This window comes from Psammomys obesus, unplaced genomic scaffold (assembly GCF_907164565.1).
Source record: "Psammomys obesus unplaced genomic scaffold, mPsaObe1.curated_primary_1811, whole genome shotgun sequence".
NCBI lineage: Eukaryota > Metazoa > Chordata > Mammalia > Rodentia > Muridae > Psammomys > Psammomys obesus.
In genome coordinates, this window is record NW_026596088.1 from 16585259 (window position 1) to 16608142 (window position 22884).

Sequence of the window (22884 nt, forward strand, 5' to 3'; positions counted from 1 at the left end):
GGCTGTCTCTGACATGAACTGATTGGCCTGCTCTTTAATTACCTCCTTCTGAGGGGAGAGCAGCATTACCAGGCCACAGAAGAAGACAATGCAACCACTCCTGATGAGACCTAATTGACTAGGATCAGAAGGAAGGAAAAGTGGACTTGGGGAGGGGCATGCATGCAGAGGGGGGAGGAAGGGAGGGATTGGGATGGGAGGAGGGAAGGAACCACAGGGGGATACAAAGTGAATAAAGTATAATTAATAAAGAATTTTTAAAAATTGAAAAAAAATTTAAAAAAGAAGATCCTGGAAGAAGATTCTGGCATTCTATATACTTTGGCATGTATATGAATGTATATTTATTCACCTATCTGATTTCAGTTTGTCCCTCTGTGCTCTTGTATTCTTCCTATTTTCTACTGCTATATTAAATATGTTAACTTGGATAATTTTACTTGTGTCTGATGTTGCAGGAGAATCCAAACCCTCATATGGCATTCCAGAAAGTTCCACGTCCAACAGAAGGGTCCCACTTGAGAGTTCATATACTTCCTTTTCCGAAGATTAATGAAACCCGGGTTCAGGAACTAATAGAAGAAAATCTTATTAAGAACCAGAATGCACCTCCTGCTACACGAATAGAAAAGAAATGTGTGGTGCCAGCAGGTCCACCTGTTGGTATGTATTTGTGTGTGTGTATTTGTGTGTGTGTGTGTGTGTGTTTGCTCATTTTAAAAATAAACCTTTCATGAGATGAAAGTCTTAACACATTCCTATAACCATAGCACACAGGGAGCTAAGGCAGGAGGTTTGACCCAAGTTCTAGGCCAGACAGGGCTACATAAGGAGTATAACACCCACCTAGAACTACCTCTCAAAATGAAATTCTATCTCAAAAACATTACAGGAAAAAAAAAAGTGTATGTCCTTCCATTAAACTACAAGACACAGCAAAGAAAGGCATATAATTTACGAGCGCACACACTAGAATCAGGGTGCTATCAACGCTCAGAAACTTCTCCATCCATGCTGCTTCTCACAAAAGTGAGGGCTGTCTTGCCGCTCCCACTGTAAAATCTAAAACAGTTTGTTATAGTTCACATTCGGAAAGTTCTCCTACATGTATACAGTGCAGTGACTTTTAACACTCTTAACTCTTTTTCACTGTTTTTTTTTTTCACTCATTTTCACTGTTGAGCTTAAGAAGATTTCCTCAAGCCATTGTTCTTCTGTACCTGTTATCATTGATTTCCTGCTTCCTTCTAGAACTGCCTTCTCTAGAACTCCTTCCTCCTTCATAGGTTTGCCTATTATGAGCATTTGTATAAATGGAATTGTGTACCATGTGTTCTTTTGTGACTGGCTTACTCATTTAGTATACTTCCAAAGTTTTTATGGTAGTGTGTGTCAGTATGTCTTTGCTTTTTCTGGGTGAATAATGTTCAACAGTAAGGGGAAAATATATATACATCTGACCTTCGTTTTTAATCCATTCATGATTTGGTGGACATTTGAGTTGGTTCTTCTCTGGGGATTTTATAAATAATGCTGATGTGAACAGCAAAGCACAATTTCTTGTGTGGCTATGTTTTCTGTTCTGTTGATTGCACTCCCAGGAATGGACTGGTGAGGTAGTGTGATAATCTATTTACTGACACTCTTCTCTATCAGTGATGTCACACAAGGGTGTGACATTTCCCAACCCCAGGATGCTGAGCAGATTTTTGTTTGTTGCCTTTGATGCAATATAGCAATGTAATGAAAAAGACAAAGCTACAACAGTTTAAAACCTCAGGATTGTACATCTGATTGGTACTACATCGCAGTCCTGACAAGAAGGGTTTCCTGTTTAAGCTGCAGTATCTTTCCAAACTGTGGATCATCATTCCTTCTGTGGTAAATTTGTACAGTTCTTCTAATGCATTGGGACAACTGTCTCAAAGTAACCTGCAACTTTCAGCTTTTTTAAAAACTCCTCCCTCTCTGTCCTGCTAAGGACTGTAGCCCTTTTCTGCTGTTTTTTTTTTTTTTTTTTTAAACCTTCTGCGATCATATCCACCACTTCTACCACCAGATTCATAGCCACCACCATAGGGACTGCCTGAGCTTCTTCCACCAAAACTGCTGCCCTTCATGGGTCCATAATTTGATTGCTGTTGTCTACTATAATTTCCAAAGGCAGTGTAGTACAGTTACCTCCATCAGAACTTCCTCCTTCATTGTAACCATCACATCCTTCTCCACCACCATATCTACCACCTTGGCTTTCATATCCTGGTCCATCACCACCATAGGCCCCTCTACTACCATAATCTGCTCCATCACCATAGTTGCCACTGCTACCTCCAAATCCATTTCATCCACTGTCTTACAAACCCCCGTTCCACCACATCCACCACCACAGCCTCCTCTTCCACCAAAGTCCTCACCACACAAAAGTTAATCCCCACTCCCAAAGTTTTCTCTGTGGCCCATGAACTTGCCAGGTCTGCCTACACAGCATCTCTGTGATTCAGCCAACTACACCTCTTATTTTAGAAAGGGCCCTTCTCACTTCCCAATTCTGCAACAGTTATATCAACTGTGTATGATCATCAAAAGTTACAAAAGCAAATCCTCTTTTTTCCACTCTGCCTGTCTTCCATCACCCCTGTGCTTTCAATCTTGCCATACTTTTCAAAGAAGAAAAGTTCTTCTTTGAAATTATATCTTCTGTATCTTTAATACCACCATTTTTTCTTCATTGTTAAATGGACACCAAACTTGACAGAATCCTCTCTATCTCTAGAAAGAGCTCCACCATACACCCATCAACTTTCCCTGGCTAAGCACATACTGTAGCATTCCCCTCTTCAACATAAGGCTAGGAATCTCTCATTACCACACAGTCTGTAAGTGTGCCCCATTCTTAAGCTGGCATCTGTGGTTTCAAATCTCAGACCACCAATAAAAGGCTTCCTCAACTTTTCTGGTTTTGTAGGTTCATAGCCCACTGTTCTGAGACCAGACTCTCCTCTTCCAATGGGACCAAGAAAAAAAAAAGCAGGGCTGTGATTTTTTTTTCTTTTTTTTTTATTAATTTATTTATTAATTAATTTACTTTACATCCTGACTGCAGTTCCCCTCCCTCCTCTTTTCTTAATCCTTCCCCCCCCACACACCCAAAAAAAACCCATCCACTCTCCCTCTCTTTCTCTTCAGAAAAGGGGAGGTCTCCCATGGATATCAGCAGCCTTGCCACATCAAAGTTGCAGTAAGACTCAAGCATCTTCTTTTAATGAAAGATTAGGGATCCCAGTAGGGGAAAGGGTCCCAAAGGCCGGCAACAGGGTCAGAGACAGCCCCTGCTCTCACTCATGTTAGGAGTCCCACATGAAGACCAAGCTACACAACTGTTAGAGATGTGCAGAGGGCCTAGGTCAGTCCCATGTATGCTCTCTGGTTGGCAGTTCATGGTCAGTCTTTACTGATACTTGTCTCTTCTTCCATAGCCATTGAGAGAACTGTGTTAAAGTCTCATGGTTATGGAGCTGTTTTCCATTTTAGCTCTAGCTTAGCACTGTGTATCTATTTTGAAGCTGATTTGTGAGATATTTTTATATTTGCAAGTGTTATACTAGTAATTCACCTCTTCATTGTTATAAAATGTGAACTAAATTGTATCCTCCAAAGAGAAAAATGTAATCTCTATAATAAGACTGTTAACATAGCCAGTATTTTTCTTCTCTTGTTGCATGCCATTTGTTGTTTTATTTTTTTCCACAGGATTTGAAGGTTTAGACTAACCAGTGTATAATTGGTGTAGTTTTTAATTTATTTGTGTTTTCTTTATATTCCTCCACCAGTTTCAATAATGGATAAAGTAATAACAGTTTTCAACAGTGCACAGAGACTAGAAGTTGTTAGAAACTGCATCTCATTCATATTTGAAAATAAAACTTTGGAAACTGAGAAGGTAATAAAATAACATTTTTCTACCTGTTTTTCCTATATACTAATAATTAGTATATAATTATTTTCCTATATAATAATAATTAGTATAATAGTATAATAATATACTAATAATATGTTAATATAATATGGTATAGCATGACATAATATAATATGTGACATATTAATATTCTATGTTATATATCATATATATGGGGGTTGAAATGTGGCAGGTTTCCTGTTATTTCTCTTCCCTTCAGCTTTTGCATGCTGTTTATTTCTTATTATTGGTTTGTTTTGGTTTGGGATTTTTGAGACAAGGTCTCACTGTGTAGTAGTCTAGGTTGACCTAGTTTTACTGATCCTCTTGCCTGAGCCACTCTGAGTACAGGAGTATTCTGTCATTGTAGGCTTTGCATGCTGGTTTATACCTGTTTCTGGTAGTGTTGCACCCTTCTGCTCTGATACTTTTTTCTTTATGTTTATCTGTACCTTTGTTCTATTTTAGGTTTTCCAAATTAAACAATCTCTTTATTACAATGTACAAATAAACACATAATTACAAGCCTATTTTACAATTAGTCTTAGCAGCGAATTACCTGTTCCCTAGGAATTCAGTTATAGTAACTTTGTTGAATCTTTGACAGGATGTATTTGAATTTTCAGTGTGATTGCTTGAAGGTACTTCTGGTCACTTGGAATTCTCTTATTCCTAGACCCTTCCTGCTGCTTTGAGGGCCCTTAAGGGAAAAGCAGCTAGACAGTGTCTTACTGATGAACTGGGTTTGCATGTCCAGCAGAACCGGGCAATATTGGACCATCAACAGTTTGACTACATAATAAGGATGATGAATTGTACTTTACAGGTAATTTTGAGTGATTTTGGATTATTCCTCTTTTACAAATACTTTTTTTTTACAAGAGATGTATTAATTACTGAAATATCAATGTCTTGAGGCTGCTGTAGCTAATGAAAAGATGATATCCATTGAATCACTTGCTCATTAATTGATGTAAATCCCCACTTCTTCTTTGTTCTTTCCTTGTTTTCTCTTGACTAGTACTGTGTTACTATACTGATTTTGTGATATGAGCAATATCTTAAAGGCCTAGAGTCTCATATTACCAAATTCCATAGTCATATCACTCCCTAGTCAGTTTTCAGTGCTCTTGAAGCAAATAGCAATTAATGATTAACAACCAATGAATTATAAAAACCAATTTCATATGGGCTTCAGAATAGGTATATGATCTTACAGAAATAACATTCCTACAAAATAATGAAGATTCAAATTAGAAGAAACAATCTAGGTTCCTTGTTGGTTGCCATCCTATTCTCTTTAAATTTTGAGAATTATTGGACTCTTAAGTGATATAAATAAAATACATGTAAAGTATGTCGTGGTAGAAACAAGAACCACATGATGTATTTGCTATAAATAAATGAGAAGATACAGTATATGATAACAGTTCTCAAAATAATTTCTAAAGATTACATAGTTCCTGTAAAAAATCCAAGTAAAAGTTCAAAAATCCTCTTTGTCCTCATAACAACCTTGTCCTCATAAGATTAAGAAAAAGAGCAAGTCATGGACACTTCCCTTGTTAGCCCTCAAGTTAGATAATATAACATTGGTTAGATAATTACATTGAACAATAGAAAAGAATAAAGAGTCTAAACAGATATACACTTAAGTTGAAATGTACTTTATGGCAAAATGGCATTTTAGAACAATGGCATTTTAGTAGCTCAGTAACCAATTGGTTTCCCATAGTGAGGGGAACAAGGACTGTTTCTAACAGGAACTCAATGACTGGCTCTTTGACCTCCCCACCCCCCAAGGGAGGAGCAGTCCTGTTAGGCCACGGAGGAGAGCTTCACAGCCAATCCTGAAGATACCTGATAAAACAGGATCAGATGAATGGGGAGGAGGTCCCCCCTATCAGTGGACTTGGCAAGGGGCACGGTGGAGAGGAGGGAGGGAGGGAGGGACTGGGAGGGAATGAGGGATCGGGACATGGCTGGGATACAGAGTTAATAAAATGTAACTGATAAGAAAAAAATAAAATTCAAAAAAAAAAACAATTTTCATTTTAGAAAATTATGATTAACGTAGTAAATAATGGTGGGACCTGTAAATTACCACATATACATACCATCAACATGTGCCAGGCATAGTCTGAACACTCCTTTAGTCCCAGAACTTTGGAGGCAGAGGCAGGTGAATCTCTGTGAGTTTGAGACCAGCCTGGTCTACATAAAGTGAGTTCTAGGACAGCCAGACATAGTGAGACCCTGTTTGGAAAAAATTTAAAAGGAAAAAAAAAATCAACATAAGAAGTATAAACCCTCACACTAAACAATGTTAATCCCACATGGGTTAGAACAAGATTTATTTTTAAAAAAAGTCACCAATAGTACCCATCTTAAAAGATTTAACTACATTAAAATGTACAACTTCTGTCAAAATAGAGAAATAAATAAATGGCTTAAGTATGCTTATCCTAGCAAGGGGAACAAAAGAGTGGGATTATAAACCTCAGTGTAGATGTATGCAAAGCATATAGTTGCCAACAAACTTGTATCTAATCATAACAACATTTGTAGTTTTTTAAGACAACCTAATTTTTAAATGGAGAAAAGATGTAAAGAAAACTATCTGATTGACGAGTATATCAAAGGGTGGTCTAGGCAGTGGTGGCACACGCCTTTAATTCCAGCATTTGGGAGGCAAGCAGATCTGTGAATTCAAGGACAGCCAGGACAGTCAGGGCTACACAGAGAAACCCTTTCTTGAAAAAGAAAATGAAAAAAAGAGAAAATAAGTGATCTAAAATATTTATTCCTTTAATTGAAGAAATATACAAGGTTATGTAACTTGTAAATTAGAATGCTGATGTGTAAATTAGTAAATATTTTAAGAAATGTTTGTAAGCAATTGCCTTAAAAAATGAAATACCAGCTGGGCTCGGTGGTGCACACATGTGATCACAGCACTCAGAGAATCAGACAGCCAAGGCTACACAGAGAAACCCTGTCTCAAAAACAAAAACAAAAAAAAACAAACAAAAAAGTGAAATACCTTAGAATAAACTAATCAAGAAAGTAAAAAACTTCTACAGTGAAAACACTGAAGAAATTGAAGACACTAGAAGATGAAAAGACCACCATGTTCCTTCCTAACCCTCCCATTTTCCACATAAATAGAAAAAAAAGATCATAAAATTCATATGGAAGCACAGAAGATCCTGGATAGCCAAGGCAATCCTGAGAAAAACCAATACTAGAGGTATTATCAGACCTCATTATATTTGCAGTTTTATTTGCAGAGCCATAGTGACAAAACTGTCATGGCACTGGCACAGAAACAGACATGTACATCAGTGGGATAAGACAGCAGAACAAAATCTGAACTCAGATACAGCCACCTGATTTTTCACAAAGATACCAATAAAGCACATTGAAAAAAACCTGCCTCTTCAATGAGTGATGCTGGAAATATAGATATCCATATGTACAAGAATGAAACTAGATCCCCATCTCTAACTTGAAACTTATAGAAGAGAAAGTAGAGAAAAACATTTCAAGGTATCAGCCTATGAAAGAACTTTCTGAAAAAGATTTCAATTACTTGGAATCATTATTAAGCATTAGACTACTCTCATAAAGGCAAATATATGTTTTCTCTCATTTGTGGGTCCTAGATTTTATATAGATAAACTCATCTCTGTATATATAATAGGAAATTAGAAATGATACTGTCTGAGAGGAACACAGAGTTCTCATAGGAAGGGGAGGGGCATGAAGAGAAAATAGAATAATCTGGGGGCATATACTTAGCATACAATATATATTCGTGTGAAGATTTGAGTTTTAAAATGAACACATTTTGTAAGATAATAATATATCAGAAAAGAAATAAGGTAATTTATTGCTATCCAGTAATAATATGAATCATATTCTAGGACCCAGATGTTCTATTAGATGTACTCTTGCTTATATACACCAAGAGATGTGCACAAAAATGTCTCTTACAGCATGAAACAGAAAAGCTAGGGCCTGGAGATATGGCTTCGTGGTTAATAGCACACACTGCTTATGAAGAGGACTGGGGTTCAGTTCTCAGCACTCACATCAGATGTCTTAAACTGCCTGTAACTCCAGCTAAGGAGAATCCAATTTCCTTTTCTGTATTCCATGGGCACCTATACTCACATGTGCACATATCCTCCCACTAGACATATAGTTAAAAATAAATAATAATAAGAAAAATGAAACACATCAGTGATAAATGGATATATCAATTGTGATATTTTCTTTCTGTTGAGTATTAAATTGCAGCTACAGATAATAATATGGTTGAATCTTAACATATTTTGTGTAAAAACAGCTTAATTACAGTATGGCTTCACATAAAAAAAATCAAAAGTCTATTGTATCTGCAAATTTTTAACTTAGTGATAAAAGTTGTGGTAAAGCCACAATGAAAATCAAAATCAAGATAGGGCTATAGGGATGAAGATCTAGTTCAGTGGTGGAGAGCCCGTAGCGTGTAGGAGGCCTTGTGGTATTTCAAAACCCCCTAAATAGTTACCATTTTTATATTGATTTTTTAAATAGTTGTCTCTTTGCAAGACTGTTCAACTCTGAATAGAAACATGTCAATCTACATATGTAATGGTGTGGAACATTTATATTTTAGTGTTGGCAAATAGTTACATAAAGTAGATATGTGGTTTCTTTTTATTTGTAATTACATATATGTGTACATATAGATGATTGCAAATCTGGAAAGATACACTAAGTCCTTAATAGTGGGCATTGCTATTATAGAGTCTAATACTTTTGACTTATAATTTAAACTCTTTGAATCTCACATATAACCAAATTATATAAATTAAGTTAGAACATATCCTTTATAATTAAAATTATTTTGTAAAAAAACAGTTTGTGCCCCCATATGAAAAAGATAAACTGTACTGACTTTTCCCTTCAAAAACCCATATATTCTTTGTTACTTTGTTACAGTAATTTTTTTCTATCCATAAATTACAAAGAAGTAGAACTGACATCAGTATATTTAAAAGCCCTAAACTTAGACAGTTTTCCAACCTCCTAATAACTGGCATTAAAGCACAAAAACTGTATTGGAAGTTTTTTCTATTAGAATTTTCTATGATATATATAAACTAAGGTTTCAAAGCTCAAAGTTTCACATTTTAGATTATATTTTAAGGTATTGTCTAAACTTAATCTTAACACATATGCTTAACTATATCATTTACAGACATATAGGAAGCTGGGCTACAATATTTTTTTCTGTGAATACTCATCTTTCTGGGAAATAAAAAGTACCATCATAATTTTTATTTCTTTCAAATCTACCTTACTTACATACTTACATAAATGAGCATTTCAGTTGCACAGAAACATAGTGCCTCTCTAGTTACAGTTTCCCTTACTGTGCAGAGACACCGTGACCGAGGAAACGCTTATAAAGGACAGCATTTAATTGAGGCTGGCTTATAGTTTTAGGGGTTTAGTCCATATCGTCATGACAGGAAGCCTAGTAATGTGCAGCAGACATGGTGCTGGAGAAGCCAAGACTTCTACATCTTATTTATTTACTTTTAATATTTATTTGGTTGGTTTTGGTTTTTCGAGACAGGGTTTCTCTGTGTGTAGCCTTCTCTGGACTCACTTTGTAGACTAAGCTGGCCTCAAACTCATGAAGATCCATCTGCTCTGCCTCCTGAGTGCTGGGATTAAATATGTGCACTCTGACTTCTACATGTCGAACCGCAGGCAGTGGGGAGAAACTGGTATGATACCGGACATGGCTTGAGCATATATAAGACCTGAAAGCCCAACTCCACAATGACACACTTCCAACAAGACCACACCTACTCCAATAGACCACACCTCTTTAAGAGTATCACTCCCTATGGGTTAAACATTCAAACACTTGAGTCTGTGGGGCCAAAGCAAGTCAAACCACCATAGTCCCTTTGTTCATCATGCTCCATCATTTACCGTCATATAAGCATTCTTTCTGGTTATAAATGGGCCTACATGTACTGTCCATGTTTGAATGAGTTCTTTATTACAACTTGGGATTTATTTTGTCTCTGCTTGTTAAAACAGCATTCGTAAATGGGTTTAATGTGACATTCAGACTATCCATTACAAAAGCATAGAATTTAATAGCAGGCCAAACATCTGTGTTGATATTTTAAGAAAGAAACATTAACTAGATGAACTAATTTTTAGTTAGTGATTCAAACACTTAGTATCTTTCTTTTCATGACCTAGAAGTTGGTCTCTTTCCCTCAAGGGAGAATCAAAGGGAACACGAGTACTGCCAAACAACTGCTTTGTTTAGCGGTTCTTTCAAAGCCAAGGCAATTTGTTTCACAGCACTCTTTTATACAGGGTGTAATTAAATTTCTATATAGCGTCTCACTCCAAAAATTGGATCATAATTTTCAAAACAAAGGTTACCAAAAAAAAAAAAAAAACCAAATGTAAATTGAACCACCATTTAAAACGTTTATTATGCCTAGAACTTAGCTACCGTCTTTTTTTTTTTTTTTTTTTTCAAGACAGGGTTCCTCTGTGTAGCCTTGACTGTCGTGGGCTCACTCTGTAGACCAGGCTGGCCTGGAAATCACAGAGATCTGCCTGCCTCTGCCTCCCAGAGTGCTAGGAGTGTGCCCCACACCTGCCTCTCAGCTACTGTCTTTTAACAATAAATTATGATTTGAAAACCCGGTGAAATTCTCCACTTCTGTCATTATGTTAAACCTAATTATATGAGGAACGCACTTATCAACTGAAAAAGACCTTAGAAAATTCCAAAAAAAGTAACTCAGAATTTTGATACACAGTTCCTCTGAAGAAGAAGAGCTCTCCAAATATGTTTTTCTCTGTATTCTTGAAAAGAACAAATAAAACAAACCAAATCCTAAACATCATCAGGTTTTAAACATGTTTTGAAGGCTTATTTTTATGTGCATTAGTGTTTTGCCTACATATATATCTGTGTAAGGATTCCAGATCCCCTGGAACTGTAGTTACAGGCAGTGAGCTGCCATGTGGGTACTGGGAATTGAACCTGGGTCCTGTGGGAGAACAGCCGGTGTGCTCTTAACCACTAATCTATTTCTGTAGCCCCTACATCAGCAGGCTTTATAACCACACTTATGCATTGGTTGCTTTAAGCCTTGGACAGCTGGTTGCACCTGAAACTTTTTACACTGAGATACAAACACTGGAAATAAGAGGTAATCCCCACTTAGTAGCATACTTGCCCTTTGCCTCCAGGAGAAGCAATTATATATCCTTTTTTAAATAATACACCTCCTGTTTAAGCAATCAGAATTTCCCTAGATCACATTCAATAAAAAATGAACTCACAATTTTAAACTGGTCTAATATCTTGGACACGACCCAGTATGAGTTAGTTTTAGTACCAACCAGTGACAGATTTAGGCCTCCTAGCCAGGTGGCAGTGGCACACGCCTTTAATCCTAGCGCTTGGGGGGCAAAGGCAGGCAGGTCTGTGAGTTCCAAGGATGGCTTGGTCTACACAGTGAGTTCCAGGACAGCCAAGGCTACACAGAGAAACCCTGTCTCTCTAAAACAAACAGAAAACATTTAGGCCTCCCGCTAAGACTATATTTACTTATTGAACATAGGTATATAATAGTTGAAATACTACGTAAAAGATCGAATATAAAAAAAATAAGAGAATAATAAACAATTGCTAGGTAAGTTTAAATTATATAATTATTAAAAGTAAAGACATAAGGGATGTGAAAGACAGTGTATTAAGAAGTTATTGCTATGTAAATGAACTATGTATTAAATGCAGTCTAAGTCAGAATTACATAATACTTCTTTTAGAAGTTAACAAACTGATTCTTGGGTTTCTGTGGAAGTACTGCAAACTTAGAATAGCACCCTCAATAAAAAGAGCAAAATTTGAGGATTTTAAACCATATCAACACCAGTTAATCAAGACGTGTTGTGTTGACATAAAGCATAAATGACTAGCTTAGTGGGAAAGAGCAATCAGAAGTAGACCCATTTTTATATCACTCTTCATAAAAGCACTGAAATGATACAATAGAGGGATGAAAGGTCATTTTTTGAGACAAATCTCTTTGTGTAGCCTTCACTGTCCTAGAACTCACTCTGTAGACTAGGCTGGCTTTAAACTCATAGAGATCTGTTTGCTTCTACCTCTCAAGTGCTAGGTTTTGTTTCTTTACAAATAGTATTAGAATAAATAAACGTCTATATGAATACTAACTGTAAATCAAAAAATAGGATTAATTTGAGATAGAGCATTGACATAAAGTGTAGAGCTACAAAATTTTCATTGATTGTTTAATTGATATTCTTCTTATATGAATTCTTCTTAAATTTGGCTACCTGACTTCAAACTCAAAGTCTTCTTGAACATGTGAGACTCCCAGTGTGTACAGTTACAGGTACCTCAGAAAGAAAGAGATGATGGGAAACAGAAGACCAGGATAATAGCGCCACAGGGCAACTCAAGCAAAACAAGCCATGTATGGTAGTGTACATCTGTATATAAGCTTAGCACTTGGGAGGTAGAAGCAGAAGGATCCAAAATCAAGGTTATCCTTGACTATTGTCCTAGGTAGTTTTATGTCAACTTGACACAAACTAAGTCATCTGAGAGGCGGGAACTTCCGTTAAGAAAATTCCTCTTCAAGATCAGGCTGTATGGCATCAGTTCTCTACTTGTGGGTTGCGACCCCTTTGTGGGCTGAACGGCCCTCCCACAGGGGCCATGTATCAGTTATTTACATGATGGTCTATAACACTAGCAAAGTTAATGATTTTTTTGTTGTTTGTGGGTCACCACAGCATGAGGAACCGGTCACAATGTTAGGAAGGTTGAGAAGCGCTGCTCTGGGGCATTTTCCGCATTATTCATTGACTGGGGAGAGCCTAGTCCATTGTGAGTAGTACCATCTTTGGGCTGGTGGTCCTGGATTTTACAAGAAAGCAGCTGAGCAAGCCATGGGGAGCAAGACAGCAAGCAGTACTTCTCCATGGCTCTGCCTCAACTCCTGCCTCCAGGTGCCTGCCCTGTTGGAGTTTCTGTCCTGAGTTCCTTTGATGATGAGCAAATGTGAAAGTATAAGCTAAATAAACCCTTTCCTCCCCAAGTTGTTTTTGGCCATGGTGTTTTATCACAAGCAACAGAAACCCTAACTAAGGCAGCTACACATTGAGTTTGAGGCCAGCCTCGGCTCCATGAGACTCTGTCCCCAGAAAGAAAAACAAACACTGCATGTGAGTATAATGTCCTGAACCTGAAGGATAAAGGCTCAGTTACTACTGAGCTGCATGCAGACTGCCGGCCCAGTAAATAACAGTGCCTAATCACTATTGCAACCTAGTCACACTTAAAACATTGCAAATACTTCAACTTAAAGAAAAGGGATTTTTAAAATCTAACCAAATACCAAGCTCCAGATGTGCAATTTTCAATGCACAAAACACAAAAGAAATTTTTTAAAAGGGCAACATGACTTTTCTAAAATTTACCAATTCTACAGTAATGTATTTCTGTGAGAGTGAATTAGATGAAATCCCAGACAAAGATTTCAAAAGGATTATCATAATAACTAAGGAAGCAAAGAAAGCACAAATAAATTTCTACACAAATTCAAAATAACTGCAAACAAGTGAATGAAATAAAGATAACACAGAATATGGAAGAAGAAGCCAATAAAAAGAGAAATGCTAAAAAAAAAAAAAACATTAAATTTTGGAGATGAAGAGCTCAAAACATCAAATAATGTAGTGGAATGGGTCAAGTAGAAGGCAGATTATCAGAGCTTGAAATCAAGTGTAATGACAGATCTTATTTGTTAACTCTTAAGATTTAGTATCAGCTGATAGAGGAGGCTCTGCGTGTGCCTGTGGGGAATTGCCTGATTAGGTTAGTTGAGGTGGGATTCTGGACCGCGTGAAGAGGAGAAAGTGAGGTGAACACAGGCACTCACCCTTCGTTATCTGACTGAGGGTGCAGTGGGACCAGTTGTATCAAGTGCCTGCTATCTTGACTTCCCCACCATGACAGAAAATATCTCAAAGGTATGAAATAAATGTCCTTTTTACCTACCTTCCTTCCTTTCTTCCCTCTTTCCTTCCTTCCTTCCACCTTCCACCCTCCCTCCCTTTTTCCCTTCCTTTCTTCCTTAAGTTGCGTTTTGGAGAATAATTTATCATAGCAACTGACAACCAACAAAGAAAACAAGATAAATGAATTAGAACATTCAAACAACAATAAAGATAAAATAATAAGAAACTGTAAACAGACATGTGAGAACTATGGGATACCATTAAAAGAGGAAATTTACAAATCATAGGCATAGAAGAAGAAACAATGTAAGCGTAGAGATTTAAAAAAAATGTTAAGTAAGGGGGCATAGGAGGAGAAGAGGGAGGGATGGATGGGGAGGAGACAAGGGAGGGGGCCACAGTCTGGATACAAAGTGAATAAATTGTAATAAATAATTAATAAAAAATTAAGTGTTCAATAAAATCATAACAGGAAATCTTCCAAATTTACAGAGAGAATTGACCATTCATATACAAGAGGCATTTAAAATGCCAAATGATCAAGACCAGAATAGAACCTACCCATGTCTCATTATAGTTAAAGCACTAAGTATATAGAACAAAGAAAGACTATTGAAACATGTGACAGAGCACGCAGTCGCACATATAAGCAAACCAATCTAGTTGATACCTCAACAGCAACTCTGTAAGTGCTAGGAGGATGTCATATGATGTGTTTTAAGTTCTGAAAGATAAGAACTTCAAACCCAAATTGCTGTATCAAGAAAAGATATCCTTATAATTGAAGAAGAAGGACCTCTGTGTGATAAACAAAAACTAAAGGGATTCACAATCACATGCCAGCACTACAAAAGATACTTGAAGGAAGCCAACATGTGGGGAAAAAAATAGGTACACAGAGATACAGGAAATAATAGACTGTGCTAAAACAGTAAGCAAATGAATAGTAGGAAAGCATACAACATTACAAAAAGAATAAAATTATATAAATTAATATGTAATTTTCAATAACAGCTCAAAATATTAATGGTATCAATTCTCCAATCAAAAAATACTGACTACTGGATTGGCAGGGTACACTTATTTGTTGCTTGCAAGAAAGGCAGTTTGCTAACATGTCCCCCCTCCCAAAAAAAAAGCATATCCTTAAAGTGAAAGGACCAAGGAGGCATTCTAAGCAAACAGGCCTTTTCCTATTCTTTTATACTAACACCAGAAGAAACCTCATTAGGAGATTAACATCTATAACATTTTATTCCCTTTAGATTATTTTATATGTATGAGTGTGTACTCAAGTGTGTGTATGTGCACTACATGCATGTAGGGCCCACAGAGCCAAAAAGATAGCATTGGATCTCCTAGAACCAGAGTTACAGGTAGTTGTGAGCTACCATGTGGCTGTTGGGGATCAAACCCAGGTCCTCTACAAGGGCAACAAGTACTGTTAACTACTGAGGTATCTCTCCAGCCCTACAGCCTATTTTAGTCAAGAAAACATATTCCTTTTTATATAACTTCTTTTGAAAAATTTTATCTGTATGGGTGTTCTGTTCACCTGTATGTCTTTTTATTGCATGAGTGTCTGGGGTTTAGTAACTTTAGAGGCCAGAGGAAGACATTGGATTCTCTGAAACTGGAGTTATAGATGGTCATGAGCCACCATATGGGTGCTGAGAATTGAACCTGGGTTCTCTGGAAGAGCAGCCAGTATTCTTAACCATTGAACCATCTCTCCAGCCCCTGTAAGTTCATGTTTATTTATTGAGATTTATTTTAGATGTGTGTGTGTTTTATTTACATGTATGTCTGTGCAGCGCATGTAGGCAGTGCTTGTGGAAGTCAGAAGAGGAGACATTGGATGCCCTGGAACTGGAATTATAGGTGCTTCTGAGGCACCATGAGGGCGCGGGAAAGTAGCCCTGCGTCCTCTGAGAGAGCAGTCAGTGCTCTTAACTACTGAGCTACCTCTCCAGCTCCTATAACTTCATATTTTAAATTAAAAATGAAATTTCAGTAGGTCCAAAATCATACAAACATAGTAAGTAGTGACCTTGTTTTTTGGCTGTAGACTTATATTTAGACTGAAATACTTTTGCTGTGTTTTTAGAGTGCTTCATTTTCCCCTGCTGTCTATTCACAGGGTCCCCAAAGTCTTCCCCTAGTCCAGCAACTCCTGGACTAGGAGTTGCTCAGGCTCTTTATTCTGGAACTCAGCACTGTTAAATAGGGTGTGAAAGTAGGCTTTGCAGGGATCTTTTTTCTATCAATAATGCATCAAAACTTGTTGAGCCAAGATTTTGACCATTGTCATGACCTCTTGAGACACATCTCTTCAGAGTAATGTATTTTATGGATATTCTTTCCTAGTGACTGTCACTAGTACATATTGAGCCTAACATTGCATAAACTTCATGCATCTGGCTTCCAGAATCCACCCTTGTAGCCAGAGTGTTTGCAGGAAATATCTGCCTGAGTTCTTAATAAATCTTAATAATTTTTTTTTTCATTGAGTGAGTTTAAATCAGAAATTGAATCGCCAAAGAATTTAGGACAGTGTGAGTGAAGCAAAGGTCATTAAGAGATCTTTGATAAACTCTATTCTAGCCAAATAAAATAGGTCCACAAAGGTGAAATGGTTGAGTGAAGCTAGCAGAACCATAGTAGCCTGCCAGGGTTAAGAATGGGGGTCATAAAAGGATGTACAGACCTATGCTTTTCCCAGTTTTCTAGACAGTGTCTTTAGATGATAATGTTAGATTTTTGAATGATTATATATTAATCACTCCTTGTTACTATGACAAAGTACTTGAGAAAACAACATAAAAGATAAAGGTTATATTTGGCTCCCATTTTCAAAGTTTCAGTCCTTCCTTAGCTGGTTCCATTATTTCTGAGCTTTACTGGGGCAGAACATCATGACACAGGGCATGACAGAACAAAGTTGCTCACCCCACTCATGGTGGCCGAAAAACAAAGTAAGAAGAAGGAGCCAGAACAAGATAATACACTTAAAGGTCATATTCCTAATTTCCTCTACCCAGACCCCATCTTCACTGGTGTGTTGAGCTGCAAGTGAAGCTCAAGCCCTCATGGTCCAATTACATCTTCAAAGCTGGCATCCAGGCTACCATGTGAGCCTTCAGGGACAATGTAGGTTCACAACATAACAGTCCTATTTCTTTAGACTTAAAAAATTTTATGTAAGTGAATAATATTAATTTTGTAATCTTTATTGATACAAAATCTTTATTGATACAAAAATTATTAAAATTTAGTGGGTGTCTTTTCTAATATGAAATATGTATACAAAAACAAGTATACTGTTACAATAGCTTAAAATATTAATATGTGCTTAAGTATATTGTCTTTGCATATAGCTTGCTTATCATATGTAACCTTTGTATATTTTTAAAACATGGCAACTAAAACCACATGTGAGAAAACAGCTATTAACTGAAGGTGTAAAAGATTCTTTTAGCGTGAGAGATGTGAAAGAAGAGTGTTGAATCCATGGCCCGTCCTCTCTCAAGTCCAGCTCAGCTGGCTCTTTTTCATTAACCCTTTCTGCTTGTTGGAAGTAGGCATCACTCTTTTGTATGCTATGATATCTTTCTCTACCTCCAGTGTTGAATGTCAAATACATTGATTTGCATTAGCTATTTCTGGACCTAATTGTTCATTCCACTTGCTTGTCAAGTCTCTTGACAGAATAATTACCAATGATAGGGATCATTACATTTTCAGTTTGTAGGCACTGGGTTTATTCTTGCTGGATTTTGAAAACAAAGATATGCATATGTAAATAGCAGTACCTTATTCCTTTGAAACATTTACATTTTGTTCTTGAGAATTTGGGGACAATATAGTTAATGCAAATTAAAATAATCTGTAACATGCACAGTGTTTCATATATTATTACTATAAGCAGTGCACACAGGATTTTTCTGTGGACATAACTGTTCGCCTTTTTTGGTAAATATCAAGTAACATACTAAATAGTATGTTAAGAATGTATTTCATTTTTATGAGGAACTGTCTAACAATTTCCAAAGTGGCTGTCCCAGTTTGAATCCCAGCAGCAATGCAGTAGTGTTTTTTTCTAACAGAATCATATAATAACTTTATATTTGGCTTCTGTGTAGTAGTGTTTTTTAAGAAAGAAATAACTCAAAGATTTTTTTTAATCAAATAATTTTAAAAACATACATCAGATCCATTTCTTTTTAAAGTTCATTTTATTATTTCATCTTATTCTGGTTTTGTTTTGGTTTTGGTTTAGTTTGGTTTTTTGAGATATGGTTTCTTTGTGTAACCTTTACTGTTCTTGAACTCACTTTGTAGACCAGACCAGCCTCAAACTCAGAGATCAATCTGCCTCTGCCTCCTGAATGCTGGGGGATTAAAGATATGCACTATTACCGCCCAGCTTAAAGTTGATGTTTGTTGTTTGGTTTGCTTTTGCTGTTATCTTTTTATTTATAGTTTATTTATTTTTATTTTATGTACATTGGTGTTTTGCCTACATGTATGTCTGTGTGGATATCAGCTCTTAAAGTTATAGACAGTTGTGAACTACTATTTGGTTGCTGGGAATTGAACCAGGATCCTGTGAAAGAACAGCCAGTGCTCTTAACCACTGAGCCATCTCTCCAGCCCTGCTGTTATCTTTTAGCCAATCTGATTTTTTTCTTTTGCATTGTTTGGTTTAAAGAACTTTTGACCTCACCATTGTAAACTTGTTGAAATTCTACTGTTGTATGAGCATGTATTTACTTTAGTGTAATTTGATGGATTATGTGAAGCTTATGACAGTGTTAACCTAGAAGAGATCCCTTAAGGACTAACTTGATATGTGGTGTTAGAAATGGCAGTAGTATTGATAAATGCTAACTGATGTAATGATAGTGACGAGTAGGCAATATTGTCTCCTAAAACTTTTCAAGAAGATTGTGTTTGACAGCTGTCGGACATATTCACATGTGTATATTAATTACCAAAGCCATTTACACTGCAGTTAAATTTGGGTAGTTTTATTGTATCTTTTTATTTGCAAATAATAGAGTATGATATGCTTTTGAATTTTAGTTGTTTGAAAATTTCAACTGTGACATGTATACCATTGAAATTCTTCTATTCGCACCTTTATGAAGTAGTACCATATATCACTATCCACACTTTGTTCATTCGTTCAAATAGAAACATTTGACATAGACAAAGAGCAGTAAGAAACTAGAGACCATGAAGAAGTGATGTCTGAACTAAAAACTGAAATGAAAGGAATATTTGTATACTAAGGTGAAGGAGGGCATGTCAGATGGTCAAAGCAAGAACAGAACAGTATGGCATGTGTCCGGTCTTCAAGCTCTGTGCTAATAGCAGCTTTGATGTGGTCACTACCTAATATTTAGCAACTGAATGATATACACTAGTGTCCTGGTTTTGTTTCTGTTGCTGCAATAAAATATCCTGAAAGAAAGCATCTTAGAAGAGAAACTGTTTCAGTTCCCAATTCCAGGTTACTGTGCTGTGTAAGGAGGCCTAGGTAGCAGGCACTTATACAGTGAGTCACATTGTGCTCAAGTCTCCCCACAGACCAACCCAATGTAAATAATCTTTTATTGAGACTCTCTTCCCAGGCAACTGTAGATTGTGCCAAATTGGTGATTAAAGCTACCAACCATCACAAGTAGAGCTCAGTTTTTTGCTGAATGATTGAAATCTGTCTTCACTGGCTTTCCACATTTGTCAGAGTGGTCATTCTGAAACAAGTAAACAAACAAACAAAAAGCTAATGCAGTTATACTATAACCCAACTTAATGACTGTCACATTACTAGTAAAAATCCCAAGGAAATGTGAAAGTTTCATTGATACAGTAAATATTTAGTATAAGTTTAAAGATGTTAGAAAATTGCTTACAGGGAAAACCAGTCATATGTTAGCATAAACCCACAAAGGATGTTCAGCTCTCAGTGACTGGTGCAAACATATAGGATCTGTACTGCTGTACTATATATGAACACTGGAAATGTTAACTCAGGTGCTAACAAGTCTCAGAGTGCTGGTTATTGGGAACCAAATCCCAGAAATATTTTCACTCACTAGTGCTTTAAATTTCCAAGACATTTAAAGTTATAATTGATGTCTTTACAGTCTTTTTGAACATGTTTCAGTATGTTCTAGACCTACCAGGAATTAGTTACAGTTTTTTTCATAACCAATATCAGTTATGTTACTTGTTTGTTTAGTTGTTTGTTTAATTATTTTGGTTTTTACGGTCTCCCTGAACCCTTGGCTGTCCTGGACTCACTTTATAGACCAGGCTGGCCTTGAGCTGACAGATATCTGCCTGTCTCTGCCTCCCTGAGTGATGGGATTACATGTGTGGATTACTTCATCCTATGCTTCATTATCAGTTATTTTGAATCATTAGTTAGATGAGATTTCTTTTTTTTTTTTACTAAGTTTGCAAATTGTTCTGTGTATCTTAGGCAGTAAAATATAGTTCTGATCATTATCATTTCAGCAGATGAAATAATTGAAACTTTCCCTAGTAATGGGAACAAGGACTGTCTCTGACATGAACTCAGTGGCTGCTCTTTGATCACCTCCCCCTGAGGGGGAAGCAGCCTTATCAGGCCACAGAGGAAGACAGTACAGCCAGTCCTGATGAGACCTGATAGGCTAGGGTCAGATGGAAGGGGAGAAGGACCTCCCCTATCAGTGGACTGGGGGAGGGACATAGGAGAAAAAGAGGGAGGGAGGGTGGGATTGGGAGTGGATGGGGGAAGGGGCTACTGCTGGGATACAAAGTGAATAAACTGTAATTTTTTATTAATTACAGTTTATTCACTTTATGTCCTCCCTGTACCTCCCTTCCTCCTCCCCTCCCAACTCCACCCTTCTTCTTCCCCACCTGTGACCCTCTCTCAGTCCACCGTTAAGGGAGGTTCTCCTCCCCTTCCCTCTGATCCTAGTCTATCAGGTCTCATCAGGAGTGGCTGCAGTAAGGCTGCTCCCCCCTCAGGGGGAGGTGATCAAAGAGCAGGCCAGTCAGTTTATGTCAGAGACAGTCCCTGTCCCCATTACTATGGAGGCCACTTGGACACTGAACTGCCATAGGGCTACCTCTGTGCAGGGGCTCCAGGCCATTTCCATGAGTGGTCCTTGGTTGGAGTATCAGTTTCAGAAAAGGCCCCTGTGCCCAGACTTTTTGGATCTGTTGCTGTCCTTGTGGTGCTCCTGTCCTCTCCAGGTCTTACTATCTCCCACTTCTTTCATAAGATTCCCTGCATTCTGCCCAAAGTTTGGCTATGACTCTTAGCATCTGCCTCGATACCCTGCAGGGTAGAGCCTTTCAGGGGCCTTCTGTTGTAGGCTCCTGTCCTGTTCCCTGTTTTCTCCCTCCTCCGATCCAATGTCTATCCTCTTTGCCTTTCTGAATGGGGATTGAGCATCTTAGCCAGAGTCCTCCTTGACCTGAGATTTCACCTTACACCCATCAGAATGGCTAAGATGAATAACTCAAGTGACAACACATGCTGGAGAGGGTGTGGAGAGGGGAACCCTCCTTCACTGCTGGTGGGAATGTAAACTTGTACAACCACTTTGGAAATCAATCTAGTGCTTTCTCAGACAATTAGGAATAGCACTTCCTCAAGATCCAGCTATACCATTCCTAGGCATATATCCAAAAGATGCTCAAGTATACAAGGACATCTGCTCAACCATGTTTGTAGCAGCTTTATTTGTAATAGCCAGAAGCTGGAAACAGCCCAGATGCCCCTCAGTTGAGGAATGGATACAGAAATTGTGGTACATCTACACAAAAGACTATTACTCAGCAATAAAAAAACAAGGAAATCATGAAATTTGCAGACAAGTGGTGGGAACTGGAAAAGATCATCCTGAGTGATGTATCCCAGAAGCAGAAATATACACAGAGTATCTACTCACTCATAAGTGGATATTAGACATATACTATAGGATAAACATACTAAAATAAATTAATTTTTAAAAAAAGAAATAACTGAAACTATGTAACTATTTTAAGATTGATTATAACAGACACTTCAGGGGATGGGGAAATGATAAAAATCATGGCCTAGTAGCATTTTTCTCAGATTGCAAGTCTGATTTAACAGTTGAGAATCGTGTTGCTAAGTTGGGTGCAGTAGTGCATGCCTGTAACCCTAGCATTCAGGAGGCTGAGGCACGAGTAAATTCAACACTAGACTAAACAGCATACTAAGCTGCAGACCAGCGTAGGCTGCATAGCAAGGCCTTTTCTCAAAAGTTTAAAATAATAGTAATAACAGGGTGATGGTGATGATGGTGATGATGGTTTTTTGAGACAAGGTTTCTCTGTCTAACCCTGACTGTCCTGAAACTCACTTTGCAGACCACACTGGCCATATTTACCAGCCTCTGTCACCTAAGGCCTGCAACTGAAGGTGTGCATCACCAGTCTCAACTCAAAAGTAGATTTAAAAGTAAAAAAAAAAAAAAAAAAAAAGAAAAAGAAAAAAAAAGCAAGGTCACTTTAATAGCAGATTAAGGGTATGTGAGCATGTCAATAGGCAAAAAATAATATGAAAACTTCCTATCCTACTCATGGTTTTAAGAAATGGTTACTATAATTAAAAAAGAACTTTTTCAAATATATATAACATGAGTAATATAACACCTAATGGAAAATGGAGTTTTACGACCTCCATAAGAGCCAGTCTTTTGGAGTCCTATAAGATCTGATGTAGTCCCATAAGATCCAATGCTCTCTTCTGTGCAAACAGAATGCGTGTGTGTGTGTGTGTGTGTGTGTGTGTGTGTGTGTGTGTGTGTGTG

The 22884-nt window shown here is 37.3% G+C and overlaps 1 protein-coding gene across 3 annotated transcripts in view; it reads left to right on the top strand.

Annotated features, from left to right (window-relative positions):
- Sbf2 (SET binding factor 2) overlaps positions 1-22884 on the top strand; it is a 335395-nt gene that overhangs the window by 189496 nt on the left and 123015 nt on the right. For all 3 annotated transcript variants that reach the window (XM_055627308.1, XM_055627306.1, XM_055627307.1), the window contains 3 exons: positions 459-663; positions 3831-3940; positions 4632-4781. In XM_055627308.1, the coding sequence (XP_055483283.1) occupies positions 459-663; positions 3831-3940; positions 4632-4781 (465 nt within the window). The remainder of the gene's footprint in view (positions 1-458; positions 664-3830; positions 3941-4631; positions 4782-22884) is intronic.